This window comes from Heptranchias perlo, chromosome 6 (genome assembly GCF_035084215.1).
Source record: "Heptranchias perlo isolate sHepPer1 chromosome 6, sHepPer1.hap1, whole genome shotgun sequence".
Classification (NCBI taxonomy): Eukaryota; Metazoa; Chordata; class Chondrichthyes; order Hexanchiformes; family Hexanchidae; genus Heptranchias; species Heptranchias perlo.
The window spans coordinates 36,016,163-36,041,026 of NC_090330.1; the positions used below are offsets into that span (position 1 = coordinate 36,016,163).

The following is a 24,864-nucleotide window of genomic DNA, read 5'->3' on the forward strand; positions in this document are numbered from 1 at the left end:
GTGACCAACTAATGTACAGGAAGATTTTTTTAACCCGCAATATCCATAGCGCATATAAAACCTTTTGCTATTGAATATAACATTCTTCAATCAATATCTGTGCATGTATTCAGCATTTTGAAGAGCTTGATTCACATCAGTGATTTTTTTTTCTAAACTGTTACTGCATATTCAGGATATCTTTCAATTAATATATCCAGCACATGTAAATGTGATGTATACTAAGGGTGTTGCATGATCATTTAGTTATGAATCAGGCTGGATTAATTAGGATTGACAAACCAATTGTAGTTCAATTGATGTTTGTTTGTGACACTTTGTTTATAGTACTATCGAATATTTATTTTTACTTTTCTGTTAATAGGGAAGATTCAATGATGGAATATCTCAAGATTGCTCAAGATCTTGAAATGTATGGTGTCAATTACTTTGAAATCAAGAACAAAAAGGGAACAGAGTTGTGGCTAGGTGTTGATGCGCTTGGACTTAACATCTATGAACATGATGATAAGTAAGAGAACAGTATTCAAAATATTTTCTCAATTAGATTCATTTTTTAAAATGTAAAGCTACAGTTTAATATGATATTAAAGAAGAAAATTATCAGAGAATGAATGCATATTGAAAAGCTATTTTAAAAAAAAATGTGGGTGTACTGCTAATAACTTGGTCACTAAGTGATATGGTACTGAGCCATCTGATCTGAGGTCCCAGGTTTGGTTCTTGGTCTGTGGTAGATTAGCTGATCTAGGCTGAAAGAGCAGGATAGGGAATAGTAAAAGAATCCACTGGGTTTCTGCTCATGTGCTTATGCAGTGATCTGCCAAGCTTATAGTCATCCTTCCTAATATCTTCTCCGTTTGGCTGGGTGTCAGTTTTTGTCTGATTATGCTTCTGCATAGCACCTTGAAATGTTTTCCTATGTTAAAGGCACTATATAAATGCAAGTTGCTGTTGGGAGAGAGACGTGATCTGGCTTGCTAATGTCCTGCAATTGAACAGCTCATCACCACCTCGGCATGCACACAAAGAAGAATAAACACAATTTTTTCTCTTGTGGGGGGGGGGGGTGCCCTCCCTCCGAGCCATTCTTACCTGACTGCTCCTCTTTGCATCACCCAGTCATACCACCTCTCATTTCTCCCCTCTCAGGTACTTTGCCCCCAATCCTTACTGCAAAGCATCATTACTCCTCACTGCCACCCTCTGTGCCTCTCTCAGCATTCCCCGAAGGGTCTAGCGAGGCACTCGTTGCTGACTCCTTACGAATAAGAATCCGAACTTCCCTATCCTCCTCTCTCGCTGACCTTCCTGCCCAGCAAGTGTGCTGCGGACAACTCCCGGCAACCTCCTTATTGTTCTCACTTAATTCCCTACTGCCTCGTTGAATCATGGGTGACCGCACGGAAGGAGGCCATTTGGCCCATCGAGTCCATGCCGGCTCTATGTAAGAGCAATCCAGCTAGTCCCACTCCCCCCACCCTTTCCCCGTAGCCCTGCAAATTTTTTCCTTTCAAGTACTTATCCAGTTCCCTTTTGAACGCCGTGATTGAATCTGCCTCCGCCACCCCCTCGGGCAGTGCATTCCAGATCCTAACCACTCGCTGTGTTTTTAAAAAAAAAAAAAGTTATTCTTCATGTCACCTTTTTTGGTTCTTTTGCCAATCACCTTAAATCTGTCCTCTGGTCCTTGACCCTTCTGCCAGTGAGAACAGTTTCTCTCTACTCTGTCTAGACCCTTCATGATTTTGAATACCTCTATCAAATCTCCTCACAACCTCCTCTGCTCCAAGGAGAATGACCCCAGCTTCTCCAATCTATCCATGTAACTAAAGTACCTCATCCCTGGAATCATTCCAGTAAATCTCTTCTGCACCCTCTAAGGCCTTCACATCTTTCCTAAAATGCAGTGCCCAGAACTGGACACAATACTCCGGTTGTGGCCAAACCAATGTTTTATAAAGGTTCATCATGACTTCCATATTTTTGTACTCTTTGCCTCCTATTTATAAAGCCCAGAATCCCGTATGCTTTTGTAATCACTTTCTCAACCTGCCTTGCCACCGTCAGTGATTTGTGCATGTATACCCCCAGATCTGTCTGTCCCTGTATCCCTTTTTAGATTTGTGCCCTCTAGTTTGTATTGCCTCTCCTCATTCTTCCTACTGAAATGTATCACTTCACGTTTTTCTGCATAAATTTCATCTGCCACTTGTCTGCCCATGCCACCAGCCTGTCTACATCCACTTGAAGCCTGTCTCTATCCTCCTCACTGTTTACTACCCTTCCATGTTTTGTCATCTGCAAATTTTGAAATTGTGCTCTGTATATCCAAGTCATTAATATATCAAGAAAAGCAGTGGTCCCAGCACTGACCCCTGGGGAACACCACGGTACACCTCCCTCCAGTCCGAAAAACAACCGTTCACCACTACTGTTTCCTGTCCATTAGCCAATTCTGTATCCATGTTGCTACTGCCCCCTTTATTCCATGGGCCGCAATCTTAATAAGCCTACCGTGCGGCACCTTATCAAATGCCTTTTGAAAGTCCATATGCACCACATCAACTGCATTGCCCTCATCTACCCTCTCAGGTTAGTTAAACACTATTTGCCTTTAACAAATCCATGCTGGCGTTCCCTAATCAATCCACACTCATCCAAGTGACTGTTAATTCTGTCCTGGATTATTGTTTCTAAAAGTTTCCTCACCACTGAGGTTAAACTGACTGGTCTGTAGTTGCTGGGTTTATCCTTACACCCTTTTTTGAACAATGATGTAACATTTGCAATTCTCCAGTCCTCTGGCACCACCCCCATATCTACAGATGCTTGGAAGATTATGGCCAGTACTTCCTCAATTTCCACCCTTCTCTCAGCACTCTAGGATGCATCCCATCCGGACCAGTGACTTATGTACTTTAAGTCAGCTAGCCTTTCTAGTACCCCTTTTATCAATTTTTAGCCCATCCAGTATCTCAACTAGATCATCTTTTACTGAGACTCTGGCAGTATCTTCTTCCTTGGTAAAGACAGATGCAAAGTACTCATTTAATACCTCAGCCATCCCCTCTGCCTCCATGCGTAGATCTCCTTTGATTCCTAATAGGCCCCACCCCTCCTCGTACTACCCGTTTAGTGTTTATGTGCCTGTAGAAGACTTTTGGATTCCCTTTTATGTTGACCGCCAGTCTATTCTCATACTCTCTTTGTCCCTCTTACTTCCTTTTTCACTTAACCTCTGAACTTTTAAAATTCTGCCTGGTTTTCACTTGTGTTATCAATCTGACATCTGTCATACGCCCCTTTTTTTCCATCTCATCTTACTCACACTATCTCTTGTCATCCAGGGAGCTCTGGCTTTAATTGCCTCATGGAAATGTGCCTAGACTGTACCCGAACCATCTCCTTAAAGGCCGCCCACTGTTCAATCACAGTTTTGCCTGCCAATCTTTGATTCCAATTTACCCTGGCCAGATCTGTTCTCATCCCACTGAAATTGGCCCTCCTCCAATTAAGTATTTTTACTTTAGAGTGGTCAGTGTCCTTTCCCATAGCTATTGTAAACTTTATGATGCTATGATCGCTGCTCCCTAAATGCTCCCCCCACTGACACTTGCTCCACTTGACCCACCTCATTCCCTAGAACCAAATCCAGCAATGCCTCCTTCCTTGTACCCCGCCAGCGAATCAACAATTCCTGCCCTTCTGCGCATTTCCCGCTAGAATGTCTGTTCGCTTGTGAGCAAGGCCCTTGCCACCCACAACCTTATTGTGGATGATTGCACTGATATCATGGCTTTGCCTTGGTACATGGCTGGTGACACCTTGACACTTACTGAAATCTCCCACCTTGTTGTACTTTGTACCAGGTGCCCTGCCATGGTAGTAATGTGGCCTTTATCACCAAATCACATGTTGGTCTTCGCCTCCTACTCCTCTGGCACCCTATTCCACCCCTCCTTATAATCCTTGTTCTCTACCTCCCAAGTCCTATCCCAAGGTTCTCAAGATTTTTCTTTCCTCCCTCTGCACTAAGCAACTTGTTGGTAATTTTGATATCTATCTCTACTCATCTTGCCTTCTCTCCTGATTCCACTGCTCTACTCTCCTCCCTTAAACCCCCCTCTCCATGTAATCACTCCTAACCAGTTCATTGCTGCGTTCCTAACTTTGCAATCCCTGTACTCCCATTGTTGTGATCAAGACCAGGCCATCTCAATCCACTTCCTTGTATCTCCCATCACCCACATCCCCTAGACCCTTCTAACCCCACTTTCTTCATATTCCCCTTCAAAAAAAATCTCTCCCCAAGTCACTTTCAACGGTACTTGCATACTCCCAACTGCCAGCCTAATATCTTCCATTCATGACGACACATCTGCAACTGTCATTCTGCTCAACCACTCCCCCACTTCCACCTTTTGATGCCCTAAGCCCAGTCATTTTTAGCCTTGCAAAAGCAATACAATCACTATAAATCTCAACTGCAGCATATCAGATAGAATCCCAGCTGGGACCTGCAGTATATATTTGTCCTCTATTGCTGCAACAGTTCCTCTGCTGTCTGGCATAAAGTAGAAAAACATATTAGGCAATGATGTAATTTACTGATGGCCTCACTAATGCCAAGAAAGTGTAGGTGTGCTGCTCTGCAGAGCTATTTATACATTGGGAAAATTTATCTGGACTTTGAAAAGTAAAAGATCTGTGTATTTAAGGGAATTGTGCTCTCGCATTGCTATCAAGTTTCAGTCTGTACACTTGAAAGAAAGTACAGTCCTTGTTTTCATTGGGAGAAAATAAGTTAGAATTGTACTTTTATTAATGCAATTTGTAATTTTTATTCAATAGATTGACGCCAAAAATTGGGTTTCCTTGGAGCGAAATAAGAAACATCTCATTTAATGACAAAAAGTTTGTCATAAAACCTATTGATAAGAAAGCTCCAGTAAGTATAACATTTTGAACACAAATATTAATTTTCACTACTTTGTGAATTTAGTAGGTTACAAATGATTTTTGAATCTTTTTGATTTTGAATGATTAAATGACAATGAATGTTCAGCAATACCACTCCCTCCTAACATGTTCCTTGGGAACAGAACATTTAGTACCTTGTAGCATAGTTGGTATGCATTATAGTGACTGCCCACTAAGAGCTCAAAGTGTTGAAGTCCATTAGCCTTATAACAGAGTCCTCTACAATAGAGCATTATTAGGTTGGAGTCTAGTTGTTTTAACAATTTAAAACCTTTTGTAGCATTCTATTCATAGTTAACAGCATATGTCTGTCTCTGTTTCACTCTCGCTCACTACCCCTCACTCTCGTTCTTTCTTATTCTAACCACCCAAACGGGGTGAGAGGTGTTTATATTCCCACCAGGTGTGTGTGTATCCCTTAATGTAAACCTGTACATTATGATCCACATTAGTCATGAGTTGGATTGGATCCTGTTTTTCTCAATTGGTCTGAGAATTTTTTTGGGAGGATCAAAATGTAAATAATTGAATATTTCCCCCCATAGTCTGAGATTAAAACGTTAGGTATATTTTGATGCCACATGGTCTAAACCTTATGCTAAGGGGTCGGTAACATAATGTATCATGCTGTTTGAGGAATGGGGAGAATGAAGAAAAAAATTATGTACTGTTATCTCCAATTTGGAGCCTAGAAAATTAATCTGACTAGTGAGAAATAATTGCTCTTGGCAATGAGATAGTGTCATGTCTCTATTGTCTTCAATCAAGTTAAAGTCTCCTGATTAAAATGGGGTACAGTTGCGAGGTATGATGCCGAGTCCTCAAATAATTACTTGCATGATTAATTTTCCGGACTCAATGAGCTGATCAGCATGTCTTTCTTTCTTCCCCCTTATTCTCTGCCGTCTCACTGCAAGCCAATGTTAAATTTTATTATCACCTACCCAACAAATACTACTATAAAGGTAGCAAATCCCCGTGCAAACTAGGTAATGGAGCACATAATTAAACACATACTCCAATATGGTTGCACAATACTTTATCCTTAATATTCCTTGTGTTTAATGTTTTTAAACTTGTATTCATAATTAAAATTTTACTATACAGCAGCTAGTCTGCTGATTGGAACTGCGATATCTTCATTTTGTTCATGCTGAAGTGTGAAGTTTCTGATCTTGGGCTTGGCTTCCATCGTCTCTACCACTCCAGTGAAAACAATACTTGACAAGTATTCAAGCATTGTGCTTCAGATAAATTAAGGTTGCAGTTTTGGGATGCTAGGCACTGTATGACTGGATAAATATTTGAGGTGGAGGAAGATACAGGGCTATGGAGAGAGCGGAGCAGAGAGATTAGTTTTGATTCCTCTAGGAAAGAGCTGACAGACATCATGGGCTCACTGGCCGCCTTCAGTGCTGTAAATTTGAATGATTGTATGATTTTGAAACCTTTTGTATTATAGCCTTGTCCTGGAGGCATTTTTTAAACATTTCCTCAGACATGCAAATTATTTCAGAAATCTTAATTTTTAGCTTTGAGCTCTTCCAAGAACTGTTTGCTGAATCTTTGAGGACCTGCATGTTTCTGTTGTCATCACCATGGGTGAGGAAAGGAACCAGAAGGGGGGTCATTATTGAAAAGTGGCACCACAATGAGGGTTACAGTAATGATGGGTTTGGATTTAAATTGAGATGTCAAGCACTCTTTATTCATACTTTTAGGTTTCTGTAGGATGTGATGTAAACAAACCTTCGGGTTTAGTTCTGTGTATTCCGTTTTTGATGTATAGCCTCAAGCTCTAAGAAATCTAATTTTTATGCCTATGCACAAATTGTTCTGACATCTCATTGTCTTAAACATGAATATTTTATTAGTTTCTCAAAATTATGCATGTATTAATAAATAATTAATGCTGACTCCATGTATATACTATGTGCTCTACATGGAAACTTGTCAATTTTCTGAAGGTTTTCCAACAAAACTTTTTGTTTTGCATCTTCAGAAAAGCCAAGATTACCATTCTGTAGTGCATAGAAGAAGGGATTCCTCTCAGATGCAGAGCAGAATCTCAAAATACTTTTCTGCATTACAAGTGCCACAAATCCTGATGCATGAGTGGAAGGCAGGAGCTGAATTTTTTTTTTGAACAGTTTGCAAGTTCAATTTGGGGATCATCTTTATTAACACTGGGCAGGATTGCTGGTTTAAATAGCAAATTAGGCAAGACACTGCAGCAAAGAACTAAGTTTTTTTTTGTCTTCAGATGAGCAGTTCAAAATAATTCAGTGCTTTTGGGCAAAAGTTCTACATAAAGGCAGCATTCTGAGAGGGAATTGAACTTGGCTATATGTCAACTTTGGCTGCAAAATTTTGCTTATCCACTTAAAATATCCCACTGATATTTCTGATGGTTCTAAAAACAGTTGTATTTGCTGTGGAGATGTGCTTTGGATTTTGGAGCCTATAGTACTCCTGTGGTGCTTTATTGAAACAATGGTCGAGTGTTTTTGGCATTGCTTTAGATGTCTTAGCTAGAGTTAAGATGGATGCTACCCTCCTTCCCCAAGATACAAAATGGAGGACTGCCAACAGTATGCTTATGGGAAAGTAGCAAATGCCTTTGTTCAGAAACCAATTAATTCAAAGTTGCATTGGTGGCTGAAAGTTTATTTGAAATGTTCATATATGCAGATTGACAGTGATATGGATGATTATTATCTCCAAATAGCAAGCTAGTAGAATCATTCTTTAAGGAACAAAACCTGATTTAGGGAAAATATACAATGGGAATAGCAATTTCTAAACATTAACCTCATCTCAACAGGTGTAAAATATGTTAAACTCTGTTTACTTGCAAAGAAATGACTAACATTCAGTGGTGTAAATCACAGCTTGGGCTGTTCAGATGCTTTTCTGGAAGCAAAAACTAAACTCACTGGGTGAATTGGATCTCATTCTCCACATGCAGCATCTTATTTTGAAGGCCTACCAAGAGATAAACTTGAATGCTTTATGCCCACAAGTAATTTCCACCCACCCCCATTCGTCCATCACTGTTGGTGGAGCTTTCAGTCACATCGGTAGAGCTGATTCCCTAGATGTCTTCCCTCCTTAACCTTAAGAAATCTCTTCACACACCGGCCCCTTTCCCTCTCCTCACTCTGGAAAGTTTTCTACCTTTTTTGAAATTTCTATATAAGTTGTAGTAATAGTATCCATTGAAAAGTCCTGTTCTTTCCCATGGTCTTAACACATACTGTTTGAAAATGGTGTGTAACTTTTTATGGACTGATTGTGCTGTTTGAGTATCTTGCTGTATGTATTTAATGTACAAATCTCACCAAGTACTGTTAGCCTGTTTACATTAGTCTGGTGACATGTTATGTTTCTGCCTTTGGAGGTGACCAGGGAATATGGTGGGCATTCTACATGTTCTCCAGTAACAATGTACAGCAATCAGTTGGTGCACTAGCCAATACACTGCATGAATAAGGACCCAAATTTGACTGAATAAGGAACTCTCTGCTTATAGCAACTGTCTAGCCACAGGCATGAGAGTAAATGTTGGAAAACAACCTAAAATATGAGTCAGGAGAGATGATGGAATTGCTGTTTGAGGCAAAACAGTTTACAGGCTATCATGTTGGTCCATGTTTATTAATAGTAGGTGTGCAGTCAATTGCCACTTACGAAGATGCCCCAGGAAAATAGGGGTTTTCCTTCCCAAACCTGCAGCGATATTCCTGTTAGCCCAACATGTGACCAAGAAGGCAGTTGTAAACAAGTGCACAGCACTCTTGGGCCTTCAACCAGCAGATGATGAATTTGGTCTTCTGGATCTGGGGCTAACTGATCTGCTTTATTACTGAGAGGTGATATTTTTAGTATATTCTGTAGTAAATAGAACAATTTCTTTGCCATGATTTCTGAAAGGAATTTAAAAACTTGAGCAGTTTCAAAAATTGATTACTTATGTATTTGAATTTTAACTCCAGTATTTCCTCCTGCCTCGTTTTCCCACCCCTTCTGCCTCTTTGTTCACACTGACCTGGTTACAAAAATGTGCGGTGGAATTTTGTGATAGTTAATCATTTATATTTGATCATGATCAACATCGTAACATTATTTTACAATTTCTGGTACCTTTTTGAGAGTGAGTTTAATGCAGTAAAGCTGATGGCAAAATGTAAACATAAGTAATTATAGTTTTAGACTATGTAGTAATTTGAATGTTATGACCGTGAGCATTATGTTGACACGTACTCATTTTTACTTTGTAAAATTATTTTTATATAGGATTTTGTATTTTATGCTCCACGCCTGCGAATCAACAAACGAATTCTAGCACTTTGTATGGGAAATCATGAACTCTACATGAGAAGGAGAAAACCCGACACTATTGAAGTACAGCAAATGAAGGCTCAGGCCAGAGAGGAAAAACATCAGAAACAGTTAGAAAGGTAAATAAGAGTCAACTTCACTTTCCCTTTCATTGCCACCCTATATAAGCCCATCTCAGCTGGATTGCAGGGTGGCGTTGATGTGGGTCTTGCCTTTACTCTGACCTCTCACCTGAAAAAGGAGGGTTGCTCTTTTAATAATTACTTAATGCTGGCAACCTTTGCATAAATTCCAATTAGGAAGTAATTGACTTTCAACAACCAGCATTTAAATCAAGATCAATTTGTAGAAGAGGGCTTTAGCAACAAATAATGTTTATATAGCACTCACGTAAAAGACTGTCTGTGCCTACAGACGGGACAGATAGATATTGAGCAGGATGTGACAATTTGGTGGGGGAATGAGATCAAAAGCACGGCTGAAGAAATTGTTTTCATTGGAGACTTAATAGTAGGAAGAAAATTTCAGAAGCCAAGGGCACAATGGCTGAAATATTGGCCTCTATGATGGAATGTGAAGAGCAGGGACCAAGCAGTGCTCCAGAGTTGGAGGAACAGAGAATGGGCCTAGAATGTATGGATGGAAAAGATTCTCTAGTAGTCTAGATTGGGCAGGGATTTGAAAATTAGTTGGATTATCTTGAAACTAATACTCCTAGGATCTTGATATTGCCTCTACCTCTGCTCTCCCACACCAAGTTTTTCCGCAGGTTGTTTCATAAGCTGTCAACCGTGGCTCAGTGGTAGCACACTCTCCTGTGTCATGGGTTCAACCCCCAGTCCAGAGACTTGAGCACATAATCTGGGCTGACACTTTAATGCAGTACTGAGGACGTGCTGTACTTTTGGAGGTGTAATCTTTCAGATGAAATGTTAAACTGAGGGCTCGTTTGCCCCCTAAGGTTGACATCAAATAGTTGCATGGTATCTTTTAAGAGCAGAGACATTCTCCCATTGTCCTGGCCATCATTAAAAGAAAAAAGACTTTTATTAATACATCAGGACATCCCAAAATGCTTTACAGTCAATTAAGTCACTGTTGTAATGTAGGAAACGTAGCAGCCAATTTGCACACAGCAAGATCCCACAAACAGCAATGTGATAATGACCAGATGATCTGTTTGGTTGAGGGATAAATATTAGCCAGGACACTGGAGAAAACTCCCCAGCTCTTTTTCAAAATAGAATCTTTTACGTCCACCTGAAAGGGCAGACAGAGCCTTGGTTTAATGTCTCATCTGAAAGATGGCGCCTCAGACAGTGCAGCACTCCCAGAGTACTGCACCGGAGCGTCAGCCTCTATTTTTATGCTCTGCATCTCCGGAGTGGGACTTGAACCCACAACCTTCTGATTCTGAGGAGAGCGTGCTACTACTGAGCCACGGCTGACACAAATTAACCCTGAACCAACATCTCAAACAGATTATTTGGTCGTATATCTCATTGCTCTTTATGGAAACTTGCTGGGCACAAATTGGCTGCTGTATTTCCTACATTACAAAGCTGCAAACACTCTGGTTCAGTCTAAAACAGTTTTGCCATGCTATTCAACATCTATCTTTCCCAGTCCCTGTATTTAATCCCAAAATGCATCATCTCACACTTCTCTGCATTAAATTGCATTTGTCAACTTAACAGGCAATCTGTTGCTCCCCTTTAACCTCCAATCCAATTAATTTTGCCTTTCGCCTCCCCGTCATCCTATTCACCTTCTGAGCTTTCCTCTTGTTCTTTGAGATTATGCCATCTTCTGTGCTCTTCTTCCTCCCAGACTATATTGAAATCCAAAACTTTTACTGTAACTAATTATTTGTCAGACCTTAAAACTGGAATCCTTTGTCTTTCCTTCCTATTCCAATATTTAGGCTTTCAAAACTCAAGCTTGATACTGCCTAATAACTGCTTCCTGATTTAACTCAATTTCTCAATTACTCACTTCCACCTTAATACCTGTTTTTGGCAGCTCCCCTTGCTTTGTAATAATAAAACAGACTAACCAAACAATATTTCCCAGTTCTGAGAGAGTCTTACGATCTGAAACATCGACTGACTTCTATTTTTCCACAGATGCTGCCTGACCTGCCAAGCATTTCCAGGTTGTTCTGTTTCAATTTTCAAATAAGTGTAGCTGTTGTATAATCTTTTTTCCAAATGCAAGCAATATGTCCATTACTGTGTAGACATGGAAGTTGTTTTAGTAAAACAGTGACGGTTCCAGATATCGGTGGTGGAAAGCATCTCAAGGCATCGTCCTCTTTTTGCCTGGTTGAGAATATGTTCTTCCATCTGAATTGCACAAGATGCTTGCTCAGATTGAAAGAAAAACCCTAAATATAGTTGAATAGAGGGAGTACTGTGTTTATATAGTTGCTTAATGTTTCAATAGTCAGTGCTCATTTATCCTCCTTTTCCTTCACGCCCCCATCCATGGTAAAAATGTTTGTATGTAGAAATTGAAATGTCCTTCATTTAGGCAATATGGTATTGTTCCTTTTTATGCTGGTCTAGGGAAAGTAACCTTCATGAAATATATGACTCATAAATTGTTTGTTTTGAATACATTGGGGCAACTGAACAAGAGAGCCGTATGTGTTCTTTGCAGTATTTTCTTAGATATGTTAAAGGAACATCGCTGTCATGTTAAACTGTGCTGTCCATGTGCTCTGCAAATTTGCCTACTGTTGTGCCTTGTGCTGTCATCAATCATGTGAGTCATTTACAAAAAAAAACTCTTGCCGTTAAAACTACATCACAAAGGTCTCTGCTGAAATAGGCTGAGTTGTTCCATTTGAACAAATTCTATATTTGCCTCTGATTAGGGAACATGACTTCATAACTCCAAATGTTCTGGAAGCTCAGGGACTCCTGTTAGGCTCTGTGTTCACATGTGGTACTTATTTGGCAACTACTTTCTGCCATCTGCTGATCGACAAAATAAATCACACAATATCTGCATATTCCTAGCACTCTAGCTAAGAAGACATCCCTTTACAAATGGAAATAAAAATTCTGTAACCCAATAAACCTAAAGCTGTTATCTAGTATAGAGAATTGTAACTAAGGAACTTACTATTATCGGACATTGTGTTACATATATTTCAAGTAATATATAAATGCAAGTCCTTTCCTTCCTTAATCCTTGAAAGAGAGACTTGCACTTACTCAGAATTAACATGTTGCTCATATCTAAAATGCATCATACAATGAATTATCTTGTAGTGCAACTATTGTTATGTAAACAAAACATGGTGGCCATTTTGAACACAGGAATGCACTGTAAACTGCAGTGGAATGACCAGTTAATCTATTAACGATGGTTGAGGGAAGAATGTTGATAGGAAGAAGATTGAAATTAGTGTGTGGGGAGGGAGGAGGAAGAGTGGAAATTAATTTTATTGCTACGTTTTTATCAGTTCCCAGAAAAACACACAAACAAACTTTTTTTTAATAAACTAATCACCATTGGCTTCATCCATTTACAAAATATTTAGCAAACAGATTTTACACTATATATTGTTTAACTGCTCAAGTCACTTAAATTTAGTTAATTCATTCAGTATTGTTTCAGTATATGGCTACAGTAGGGTGCTACACAAGCAACCCAAAGGCTGCAAGTTCAAATCCCACTATGGCAAGTTGTGAAATTGAATTTAATAAAATCAGACAATTTAAGGGCTAGTGCCAGAAAAATAACTCTGCAAGCTGTTGGATCGACACTCAGAACTCAACTGGTTCGTTAATGTCCATCAGGGAAGGGAGCCTGCCACATCTACTTGGTTTGGCCTACATGTGACTTCAGTCCCACATTACATGGTCGATTCAGTTGTAAATAATTGCCACAAAGTTCAAAAATAAGAGGGTGAAAAATCAGATTGACCTATCTGCAATGACCCAGGCATTTTATCAAGTCAAGACTTTGCAGGGTCGACTGGGCTAAGTCCTCCTTGCTAACATCTGGGGATTGGTGCCCAAGTTGGGAGAACTATCCCACCAACAAGTATAGCAACAGCCTGACATAGATATGATTTGGTTCGTACAACTATCAGTCAACATTAAAGATTCCTCCATCACCACATCTGGATATGTCCTGTCCCACTGGCAGGATAGAACCACTAGAGGTGGGAGCATAGTGGTATACAGTCTGGTGGGAGTGGCCCTGGGAGTCCTCAGTATTGATTCTGGACCCTTGGAAGTGTCAGCTTCAGGTCAACAATGTCAAGGAAACCTGTTGATCACTGCCTACCACCCCATCTCAACTGACAACTTGGTACTCCTTCATATTGGACATCATTTGGAGGAAGCACTGAGGAAAACCACAGCACATAATATAATCTGGGTGGAAAATGTTGATGTATACCTGTCGCAGATATATTTGCATTAGAAGGAGTAACCACCGTATAATCTTGTCAAAACCAGGCCTCCACAATGAGGACATCCTTCAGCATGTAGTGTGGCACGGCTACAGATCGAGCAGCCCTAAACTGGACATCCATGGCATTGTGGACCCATCAGCAGCAGAGTTGTATACCACCACACTCTAACCCCATGACCCAGCACATCCCTTACCATCTGGCTGGGATATCAACCCTGGTTCAAAAATGGGATGTAGAAGGGTGTACTAGGCGCAGCATTGTGCATACCTTAGAATGAGATGCCATCCTAGTGAAGTTACTACAGGGCTACCTGCATGTTAAACAGCAAAAGAAGCAAGCTAAAAACAGAGCTCATCAGTCCTGCAACCAACTGATATGAGCAAAGCTCTGTAGCCCTACCATATGCAGTTGAGAATGGTGTGGACACTACAGCGACCAAAGGGAAAAGGAGGTTCTATGAACAGACCATCTTCAACCATGGTGGAGACGAGGCTGAAGTGCTGCAGGTGTCTTCAGCCAAAAGTGCCAAGATCCTTTTTGGCCTCCTCTTGAAATTCTCACCAATCTGGATGCTGGTTTCCAGCCAATTTCGTTTACTCCGTATGACTAAGAAGCAGACGAGTGCACTGGACACAGCAAAAGCTGTAGACCCTGAAAATATCCTGGCTGTAGTGCTGCAGATCTCTGCACCAGACCTAGCTGCTCTCCTAGCTAAGCTATTCTAGTACAGCTATGACATTGGCATCTACTTGACAATATGTAATATTGCCCAGGTAACTTCCATTTACAAAAAAACTGTGTAAATCTAATCTGGCCAATTACTGCCCTTTCTGCCTCCTCCCATTCATCAGTTAAGTGGATTAAAGGAGTCACCAATACTGCCCTCATTGCTGTTTTGGGAGCTTAGCCAGCACATTTGCCTACATAAGTCACTGCACTACAGTTCAAAGTGTTCCTTAAAGTTTTGAAGATTTCTGAGATGTGATCAGATGCTTATCATATAGGATAGGTACAGCATAGGTGAGGCCAATCGTTCTTGTGACAGCTCTTTGACAGAGCTATCCATTCCCCTGTTCTTTTCCCATAGCCCTTCAAGTATTCATCCAATTCCCTTTTGAAAGTTAGTATTGAATCTGCTCCCACCACCCTTTCTGGCAGTGCGTTCCAGATCATTACAACTCGCTGCATTTATAGTAAAAAAAAAGTTTCCTCATGTTGCCTCTGGCTCTTTAGCTGATCACCTTAAATCTGTGTCTTCTGATTACCGACCCGTCTGCCACTGGAAACACTTTCTTCTCATTTACACTCCAAACCGTTCATGATTTTGAACACCTATCAAATCTCCCATTAACCGTCTCTGTTCTAAGGAGAACAACTCCAGCTCCTCTAGTCTCCATATAACTGAAGTCCCTCATCTCTGGTACCATTCTAGTAAATCTCTTCTGCACCCTCTAAGGCCTTGACATCCTTCCTAAAGTATGGTGCCCAGAATTGAACACTAACTAGTGCTTTATAAAGTTTAGCATAGCTTCTTTGTTTTTGTACTCTGCCTCTTAATAAATCCCAGGATCCCATATGTTTTTTAAACAGCCTTTTCAAATTGTTCTGCCACCTTCAAAGATTTGTGTACAGGTCTCTGTTCCTGAACTCCCTTTAAAATTGTACCATTTAGTTTATATTGCCTCACCTCATTCTTCCTACCAAAATGCATCACTTCACACCTCTCTGCGTTAAATTTCATCTGTCACATGTCTGCCCATTTCACCAGTCTGTCTGTGTCCTCCTGAAGTCTATTACTATCTTCCATGTTGTTTACTACATTTGAGTTTAGTGTCATCTTTGAAATTATACCCTCTACACTCAAATCCAGGTCGTAATAAATATATATAAATATATATAATTTATTTATTAAAGAGCAGCGGTCCTAATACTGACCCCTGGGGGACACCACTGCATACTTCCTTCTAGTCTGAAAAACAAGCATTCACCACTACCCTCTGCTTTCTGTCCCTTTGCCAATTTTGTGTCCATGCTGCCACTGTCTGTTTAATCCCATGGGCTTTAATTTTGCTAACAAGTCTATTATGTGCTACTTTATCAAATACTTTGAAAGTCCATATACACATCAACTGCACTACCCTCACCAACCCTCTGTTATTTCATCAAAGAACTCAATCAAGTTAGTCAAACACTATTTTCCTTTAACAAATCCATGCTGACTTTCATTTTATTAGCCCATACTTTTCCAAGTGCTGATTTATTTTGTCCTGGATTATTGCCTCTTAACAGTTTCTCTACCATCGACGTTAGACTGTAAATGTGTAACATTTGCAGTCCTTTGGCACCATCCCCATATTTAAGGATTGGAAGATTGTGGCCAGAGCCTCTGCAATTTCCATCTTTACTTCCCTCAGTAACCTAGGATGCATCCCATCTGGACCAGGTGACTTTTCCACTTTGAGTACTGCCAATCTTAAGTACCTCCTTTATCCATTTTTATCCTATCTAATATCGTTATTACCGCCTCCTTTACTGCTACAATGGCAGCATCCTCTTCTCTAGTGAAGACAGCTGCCAAGTATTCATTTAGTGCCTTAGCCATGCACTCCTTTCACAAGAAGATCTGTTTTTTCGGTCCCACGCTTCCTTTGACTACTCTTATTTATATGTTTGAAGGGAACCCAGAAGTCTTTTATAATGTTATCCACTAATCTGTTCTAATACTCTTTGCCCCTGTTACCTTTTTTAGAATCCTAGGTTACAGCAAGGAAGGAGCCCATTTGGCCCATCGAGTCCATGCAGGCTCTATGCAAGAGCAGTCCAGCTAGTCCCTTTCCCCGTAGCCCTGCAAATTTTTCCTTTCTAGTACTTATCCAGTTCCCTTTTGAAGGCCATGATTGAATCCGCCTCCACCACCCCCCAGGCAGTGCATTCCAGATCCTAACCACTCGCTGTGTTTTTTAAAAAAAAAAGTTTTTCCTCATGTCACCTTTTGGTTCTTTTGCCAATCACCTTAAATCTATGTCCTCTGGTTCTTGATCCTTCCGTTAATGGGAACAGTTTCTCTCTATCTACTCTGGACCCATCATGATTTTGAATACCTCTATCAAATCTCCTCGCAACCGTCTCTGTTCCAAGGGGAACAACCCCAGCTTCTCCGGCCTGTCCTTGTAACTCATCCCGGGAATCGTTCTGGTCAATCTCTTCTGCACCCCCTCTAAGGCCTTCACATCTTTCCTAAAGTGCGGTGCCCAGAACTGGACACAATACTCCAGTTGTAGCTGAACCAGTGTTTTATAAAAATTCATCATGACTTCCAAACTTTTGTACTCTATGCCTCTATTCATAAAGCCCAGGATCTTGTATGCTTTTTTGACTGCTTTCTCAACCTGCGCTGCCACCTTCAACAATTTGTGCACATATTCCCCAGATCTCTGTTCCTGTATCCCTTTGTGTTGTGCCCTCCAGTTTATATTACCTCCTTCCTGCTGAAATGTATTTTATTAGGTCTCCTCTGTACTTTGAATTCAGCCTGGTTCTCTACTGTATTATGAACCTTACATTTGTCACGAGCTTTCTTTTTCTATTTCATTTTAATCTCTTTTTAGTCGGCCAGGGGGCTCTTCCTTTCCCCCTTTCTTTCTAATCTTTAATCTTTTATCCTGGTGCCCATTCTCCCCCCACCCCCTCCCCCACAGCACTAATTAACCTCCCAGTGAGGACATTGGTCCCAGCTCTGTTGAGGTGCAACCTGTCCATGTTAAACATCCCTCCTGCCCCAGAACTGGTCCCAATGCCCTAGGAATTTGAAGCCCTCCCTCCTGCACCATTGCTCCAGCCATGCATTAACCTGTCTTATCCTACTATTCCTATACTCACTAGCACACAGCACTGGGAGTAATCCAGAGATTACTATCTTTTGTGGTCCTGTTTTTTAACTTCCTCCGTAGCTTCTGAAACTCTGACTGCAGGACCTCGACCCTTTTCTTTCCTATGTCATTGGTTCCCACTCGAATCATGACTTCTGGCTGTTCCCCTTCTCTTTTACCCCCTCCCCCTTCAAAAGGTTCTGCACCCTCTCAGTGATGTCCTTTACCCTGGCACCAGGGAGCAACACAACATGCCAGACTCACGTAGATTGCAGAAACGCCTGTCTATCCTCCTGACTATCGAATCCCCTGTAACAACTGCATTTCTTTTGCCCCCTTGTGCAGCTGAGTCTCCCAAGGCGCCATGGATTTGCTCCTGATTGCACTCCCCTGAGGTGTCACCACCCTCACTGCTGGTTTGAGAGTGCCACAATCCCAGGGGACTGCTGCACTGCTTGCCTGTTCCTCCTAGTTTGTCTGGTGGTCACCCACTCCCTCTCCACCTGAACACTCTGTACCTGCAGGGTGGCCACCTCCTAAAACGTGCTATCCATGAAACTCAGCTTCCTGTATGCACTGTAGTGATACCAGCCACCCCTCAAGCTCGGAAACCTTGAGCTTGAGCAGTTGGTGACACTTCCTGCACATGTGGTTCTCCAGGAAACTGTTCTGGAGTCCCCATATGGTACAGGATGTGCATGCGATGGGCCCCAGCTGTCCTGGCATGTTAGCTAACAGTTATTTAAACTTTGTTTAGCTTTAAGGCACTTTACTGTTTATCTGTCATTAAAACACGAACCGCTAAATACTAGCCAATGAACTAAATACTTACATACCCATGGTGCTCCTCCTTGCCTTGTTTTGATTCCTCTTGCGTCTCCCTTTATGCTCTGCTCAGTCTAGTCTATAGTGCTTTGGTTTAAATCACTTAGTACCTCCTTCCCCCTCTGCACCAAATTCCCAGTCGAATGTCCTCACTCTGTTAGTGCTTCACTCCATTAGGGGTACAATCTGTCTTTCCCAACCTCTCTGCTCAATATAAATGGAAGTCTTTCTTTTCTTGCAGGATTACCATTAACAGACTTTCGTAGAGAGGTAATGCTGAAATATTATACCAAAGAATTAACCACGTGTTGCTCTCCTTTACTGTAGTTCATGAGTGTAGCCCTCATTAACAAGATATTTGGGTAGTTTGGTTCCTATGCATCTAGTATTCAGTTCTAATGAAGGGTACATATCTGAAATGTCAGAACCAATTTTTGTCTTTATGGGTGCTGACTGACCAGTATTTTCACTTTAATTTGATTTCCAGTATTTGCATTTCTTTCTCTGAATATTTTTGTCTACTGCCTTTTTTGACTGATTATTCCATACACCTGTCATACACTGAATAAAGTGGTGCCACTTAATCTGCCTAAATTTATGTTCTGGCTCTACTGGTCTGTCTGACTTTGAAGTAATATTTTTGGTTTAATTTATTTTTACTTTGAGGTCCCCCCCACTCCCTTAACCACCACCTTATTGGAACTTCCGTGAGCTATCTTAATAGTTCATCTCAAAGTTGGGATCAATCTTTTTGCTCTTCACTGCACCACCTCACACGTGAATGCACATTTTTTTGCTTTGTTTCTAAAACAAGCCTCTCTACCCACACCTCCCAAGATGTCATCTACACCCTCAATTGCCTTGACCTATTACACTTGCTATGCCACTCATAGAATACTTAAAAATATATATATTGTCCTATTTGATCTGTAGTTGAGTTCATCTATTTTTGTTTTTAAAAGGGCACAGCTGGAAAGTGAAAAAAAGAAGAGAGAAATGGCAGAAAAGGAAAAAGAGAGGATAGAACAGGAGAAGGAGGAGCTTATGGAGAGACTTAGACAAATTGAAGACCAGACGTTAAAGGCTCAGAAAGGTAACTGTTTATATCTTGACCACTTGTGCAGTATAGTACCATATATAGAAAAAATGCAGTCATTTCAGCCCATCTGGCTCAAACTTTTTGGGTTTATGTTCTAGACTGCATCTTTGCGAAGTGATATCTCTTTTTGTTAATTTATTCCATGTTCTCGAACTTTGAAATACGATGAGGTTAGCCCATAAGTTGCATGTTTTTCTTGTGGTTTTAAAGATGGGATTCCTATCCTTTGTATACCTGCTTTACAAACACCTTTTTCTGAGTCCACTTTATTGACTCCGTTTATTATTCATTTCTTCCCCCTCCAAAGTGGAGAGGAGGGGTGGAAAAGTGTGTGTGTGTGTGTGTGTGTGGGTTGAGCTTGGTGGCTCAAAAATCTAGGATTCTGCCCCAACCAAATTAATGACTATACAGCAGGAAGGCAGTATAACTCTTCCAATGTTTGCTTCAACTGTAATTTATTCTGGAAATGGAAGCTAAAAGTCAGTGCCTTACCCACAAAGTAAAATTATCTTTAGATTGCTATGCATACTGAAATCATTGAGTCATTCCTATATATTTGATTTCCTTGAGGCTAGATACTAGGAATTGACAGTTCTTAATGTGACTGTAATTAAGAAAGTTATTTGCAATTTTTTGGCTTAGTGTGTTATAAGCTCGTTTTGTTCCAAGATGCTTTTGAGCAACTAGTGGCAGCTTTCAGCTAAAGGATTAAAAAAAATGTTTTCCAAATACTTGAGGTATAATGAACATACCTTATCTATCCCTTTTGAAAAGATTAGGCAGAACAATGAATTCCTGCAAACGCAATCAGAATTTAAACCAGTACAGAGAATGAGATGCACAGGAAATAACAGATCTTTTCGTACTAAATTACCTTGCTAGAGTAAAACATTAGTAATTAGTTCCCTCAATGCAATTAAAGGCTTTATCTGAATGCATGGAGCATTCGTAACTAGATAGAATTAGTATCACAAATAGAGATAAATGGGCTTGATCTAATAGCCATTACAGATACATGGTTGCAAAATGACCAAGATTGGGAACTAAATATTCCAGGGTACATGACGTTTAGAAAAGACAGGCAGAATGGAAAAGGAGGGGGTTTAGCCCTAATAATAAAGGATGACATACGGACAGTGGTGAGAAAGGATCTTGGCTCAGATGATCAGGAAGTAGAATCAGTATGGGTGGAAATAAGAAATAACAAGGGGCAGAAAAACACCGTGGGAGTAGTTTATAGGCCCCCTAATAGTAGCTATACCATTGGACAGAGTAGTAATCATGAAATAGGAGCTTGTAACAAAGGTAATGCACTAATCATGGACTGTAATCTTCTTATAGACTGGGCAAATCAAATTGGCAAAGGTGGTTTGGAGGACGAGTTCATGGAATGCATTAGAGACTGTTTTAGAGCAATGTGTCATGAAACCAACCAGGGAACAGGCTATTTTAGATCTTGTATTATGTAATGAGACGGGGTTAATTAGTAATCTCTCAGTGAAGGGTCCTCTGGGAAGAGTGATCATAATATAATAGTCACACTCAAACTCAATGTGAAATTCTATCTGAAACTAGTCTTAAACTTAAAGCCAATTACATAGGTATGAGGGGCGAGTTGGCTAAGGTAGATTGGGAAATTAAATTAAAGGGTATGATGGTTGAAAAGCAATGGCAAACATTTAAAGAAATATTTCAACATTCTCAACAAATATACATTCCATTGAGAAATAAAAACTCCACGGGAGAAAAGTGATCCACCCTTGGCTAACTAAAGAAGGTAAGGATAGTATTAGATTAAAAGAAGAGGCCTATAATGCTGCCAAGAAGAGTAGTAAGCCTGAGGATTGGGAGAGTTTTAGAAACCAGCAAAGGACGACCAAAAAATTGATGAAAAGGGAGAAAATAGAATATGAAAGTAAACTAGAAAGAAATATAAAAACTGATTGTAAGAGCTTCTACAAGTATGTAAAAAGGAAGACAGTAGCTAAAGTAAACGTTGGACCCCTAGAGGCTGAGACAGGAGAAATTATAAGAGGTTCAGGAAATGGCAGATGTGTTAAACTAATATTTTGTATCTGTCTTCACAGTAGAAGACACAAAGCATACCAGAAATAGTGGGGAACCAAGGGGCTAATGAGTGAGGAACTTAAAGTAATTATCTGTAGAGAAAAAGTACTTGAGAAACTAATGGGACTAAAAGCCGATAAATCCCCTGGACCTGATGGCCTACATCCAAGGGTTCTAAAAGAGGTGGAGGCATTGGTTATGATCTTCCAAAATTCCCTAGATTCTAGAACCTTCCCAGCGGATTGGAAGGTAGCAAATGTAACCCTGCTGCTCAAGAAAGGAGGGAGAGAGAAAACAGGGAACTACAGGCCAGTTAGCCTGATATCAGTTGTCAGGAAAATGCTGGAATCCATTATTAAGGAAGTGGTAACAAGGCACTTAAATAATCATATGATTAGGCAGAGTCAACATGGTTTTATGAAAAGGAAATTGTGTTTGACAAAATTTATTAAAGTTTTTTTGAGGATGTAACTAGCAGGGTAGATAAAGGGGAACCAGTGGATGTAGTATATTTGGATTTTCAAAAGGCATTCGATAAGGTGCCACATAAAAGGTTGTTATGCAAGATAAGGGCTCATGGGGTTGGGGGCAACAGAATAGCATGGATAGAGGTTTGTTTAACGGATAGAAAACAGTAGGGATAAACGGGTCATTTTCAGGTTGGCAGGCTGTAACTAGTGGGGTATCGATAGGATCAGTGCTTGGACCGTAGCTATTTTCAATCTATATTAATGACTGACGTAGATGAAGGGACCGAGTGTAATGTATCCAAGTTTGCTGACGATACAAAGCTAGGTGGGAAAGTAAGCCGTGAGGAGGACACAGAGTTTGCAACGGGAGATCGACAGGTTAAGTGAGTGGCCAAGAAGGTGGCAGATGAAGTATAATGTGGGGAAATGAGGTTATTCACTTTTGTAGGAAGAATAGAAAAACACTTTTTTAAATGGTGAGAAACTATTAAATGTTGGGGTTCAGAGAGATTTGGGTGTCCTGGTACAAGAAACATAAAAAGTTAGCATGCAGGTACAGCAGGCAATTAGGAAAGCAAATGGCATGTTGGCCTTTATTGCAAGGGGGCTGGAGTACAAGAGTAAGGAAGTCTTACTACAGTTGCACAGGGCTTTGGTGAAACCTCACCTGGAGTACTGTGTACAGTTTTGGTCTCCTTATCTAAGGAAGGATATACTTGCCTTTAGAGGTGGTGCAATGGAGATTCACTTGATGAATTCCTGGGATGAGAGGGTTGCCCTATGATGAGAGGTTGTGTAGAATGGGCCAATAAGCTCTCTGGAGCTTAGACGAATGGGAGGTGATCTCATTGAAACATAAAATTCTGAGGGGGCTTGACAGGGTAGAGGCTGAGAGGTTGTACCTCCTGGCTAGAGTGTCTAGAACTAGAGGGCATAGTCTCCAGATAAGGGGTCGGCCATTTAAGACCAGAGATGAGGAGGAATTGCTTCACTGAGGGTTGTGAATCTTTGCAATTCTCCACCCCAAAGGGCTGTGGATGCTGAATCATTGAATATATTCAAGGCGGAGATGGATAGATTTTTGGACTCTAGGGGAATCAAGGGATATGGGGATTGGACAGGAAAATGGAGTTGAGGTTGAAGATCAGCCATGATCTGATTGAATGGCGGTGTAGGCTCGAGGAGCCATATGGCCTACTCCTCCTATTTCTTATGTTCTAAGTAGTGTTTGAAGAATACATAATTATATTTGTAGAAAGAGTCAAGAACACTACCTTATATGAACATTTTTCTTCTGGATAAAGACTGCACTATCCTTCCTACCATTCTTTCAGGTAGGGTGTGCAATTGCAGTGTCCAATACTGTCCTGGGCATAGTTGGATGTATTTAGATGGCCAAAATTGGAATGTAGTTTCTTTCGAACAAGGAAACCAATATGATGCCTATCTCCAAATATGTTAACAGCAGATTTGAGTTTGTAACAACTCTTGTCAATGTTATCTTTGTATTGGGATTTACTTAGTGTTGTGACTGACTCTAGATATGCAGTAAAAATGGTTTAATGGGAACATGTTATATGCTGTGTATAACACTCTATTCATGCCAGATAGAAACGGGCATAAACTCATTTGTACTATTCTAGTTTGCACTGCGTTCAAACTGCTATGTCTGACTCCTTGGATCGCTCGGCAAGTTTGTGATGACTAGATGAGCCATGAAGACTGGGAAGATCCTATAAATCACAGTCTATGCCAAGTTATCCAATCGTAGCCATGATTTCTGCTGGAAGTGTGTGTTCGTTTGTTCGTTCCCCTGGTTGAATTATTTGACACTTGCTGGGCAAGGTAATAGAGGGTGACCAGTGCCAAAACCAGAATTAAAAGAAAAACTACCTGTGTCACATCATCTAACCAATTATCCATTTAGACTGGTAATGGCAATATTGTTCTGTCCTATATCTTCTGTGTTGGTCACTCTTGCATCTTCCTGGTCCAGGTTGGCAACCACCTATCTACGGTGTAATTTAATGTGCAATAGGCACAGCTTCATTTGTCTTTCAATATATAAATAAATTGTTAAACCATTAACAAAATCTTTTTTGGACAAGTGTACACACATTTCTATTCATAAATGGAACAGTAATTTTGATTTATAAAAATACTTCAAATAGAGCTAGAAGATCAAACCCGTAGAGCTTTAGAACTTGAACAGGAAAGGAAAAGAGCAAAAGAAGAGGCTGAGAGACTAGAGAAAGAGCGTCGCAATGCAGAAGAAGCAAAAGCTGCCTTGGCCAAACAGGCTGAAGATCAGATGAAGAATCAAGAGCATCTGGTATGAATCTTATTTGTCTTTGTCAATTATAAATCAACTAACTGGAAAGTTGCTTCTCAAGAATTTGTATTAGCAAGTTCTGGGTGCTCTCTGCTGAGTCTGGAAATCTGAATTGGCATGTCAATACAGAGGAAGGAAAATTAATTGTAAAATCCATATCCCATTGAATAGGAGTCTTCCTAATTTTTTTTAGAAACTTTCCTAAATGGGATTGGGACAGAGCACAATACATGAAACTTAAGTGCCATTTGCAGGTACTAACTATATTCTATTCTTTCCCTTTCCTCCAATTATTTCTCCTCCCCAAATTGTTTTGTAATATTGATAATAACTAGACTTTAGACTTTATGTATTTAGACATAAGAAAGTTTTGCCTTCAAGAGGTTGTTGCTGTTGGATGTCAATCTTTGTGTTTTAAAGTAAAATCCTTACTAGATCAGAAGAAT

The 24,864-nt window shown here is 40.4% G+C and overlaps 1 protein-coding gene across 1 annotated transcript in view; it reads left to right on the forward strand.

Annotated features, from left to right (window-relative positions):
• Positions 1-24,864, forward strand: part of LOC137322900 (radixin) — a 79,849-nt gene that overhangs the window by 46,281 nt on the left and 8,704 nt on the right. The window contains exons 7-11 of the mRNA XM_067986112.1: positions 365-511; positions 4,855-4,951; positions 9,280-9,443; positions 19,413-19,543; positions 24,258-24,418. Coding sequence (XP_067842213.1) covers positions 365-511; positions 4,855-4,951; positions 9,280-9,443; positions 19,413-19,543; positions 24,258-24,418 — 700 coding nt within the window. The remainder of the gene's footprint in view (positions 1-364; positions 512-4,854; positions 4,952-9,279; positions 9,444-19,412; positions 19,544-24,257; positions 24,419-24,864) is intronic.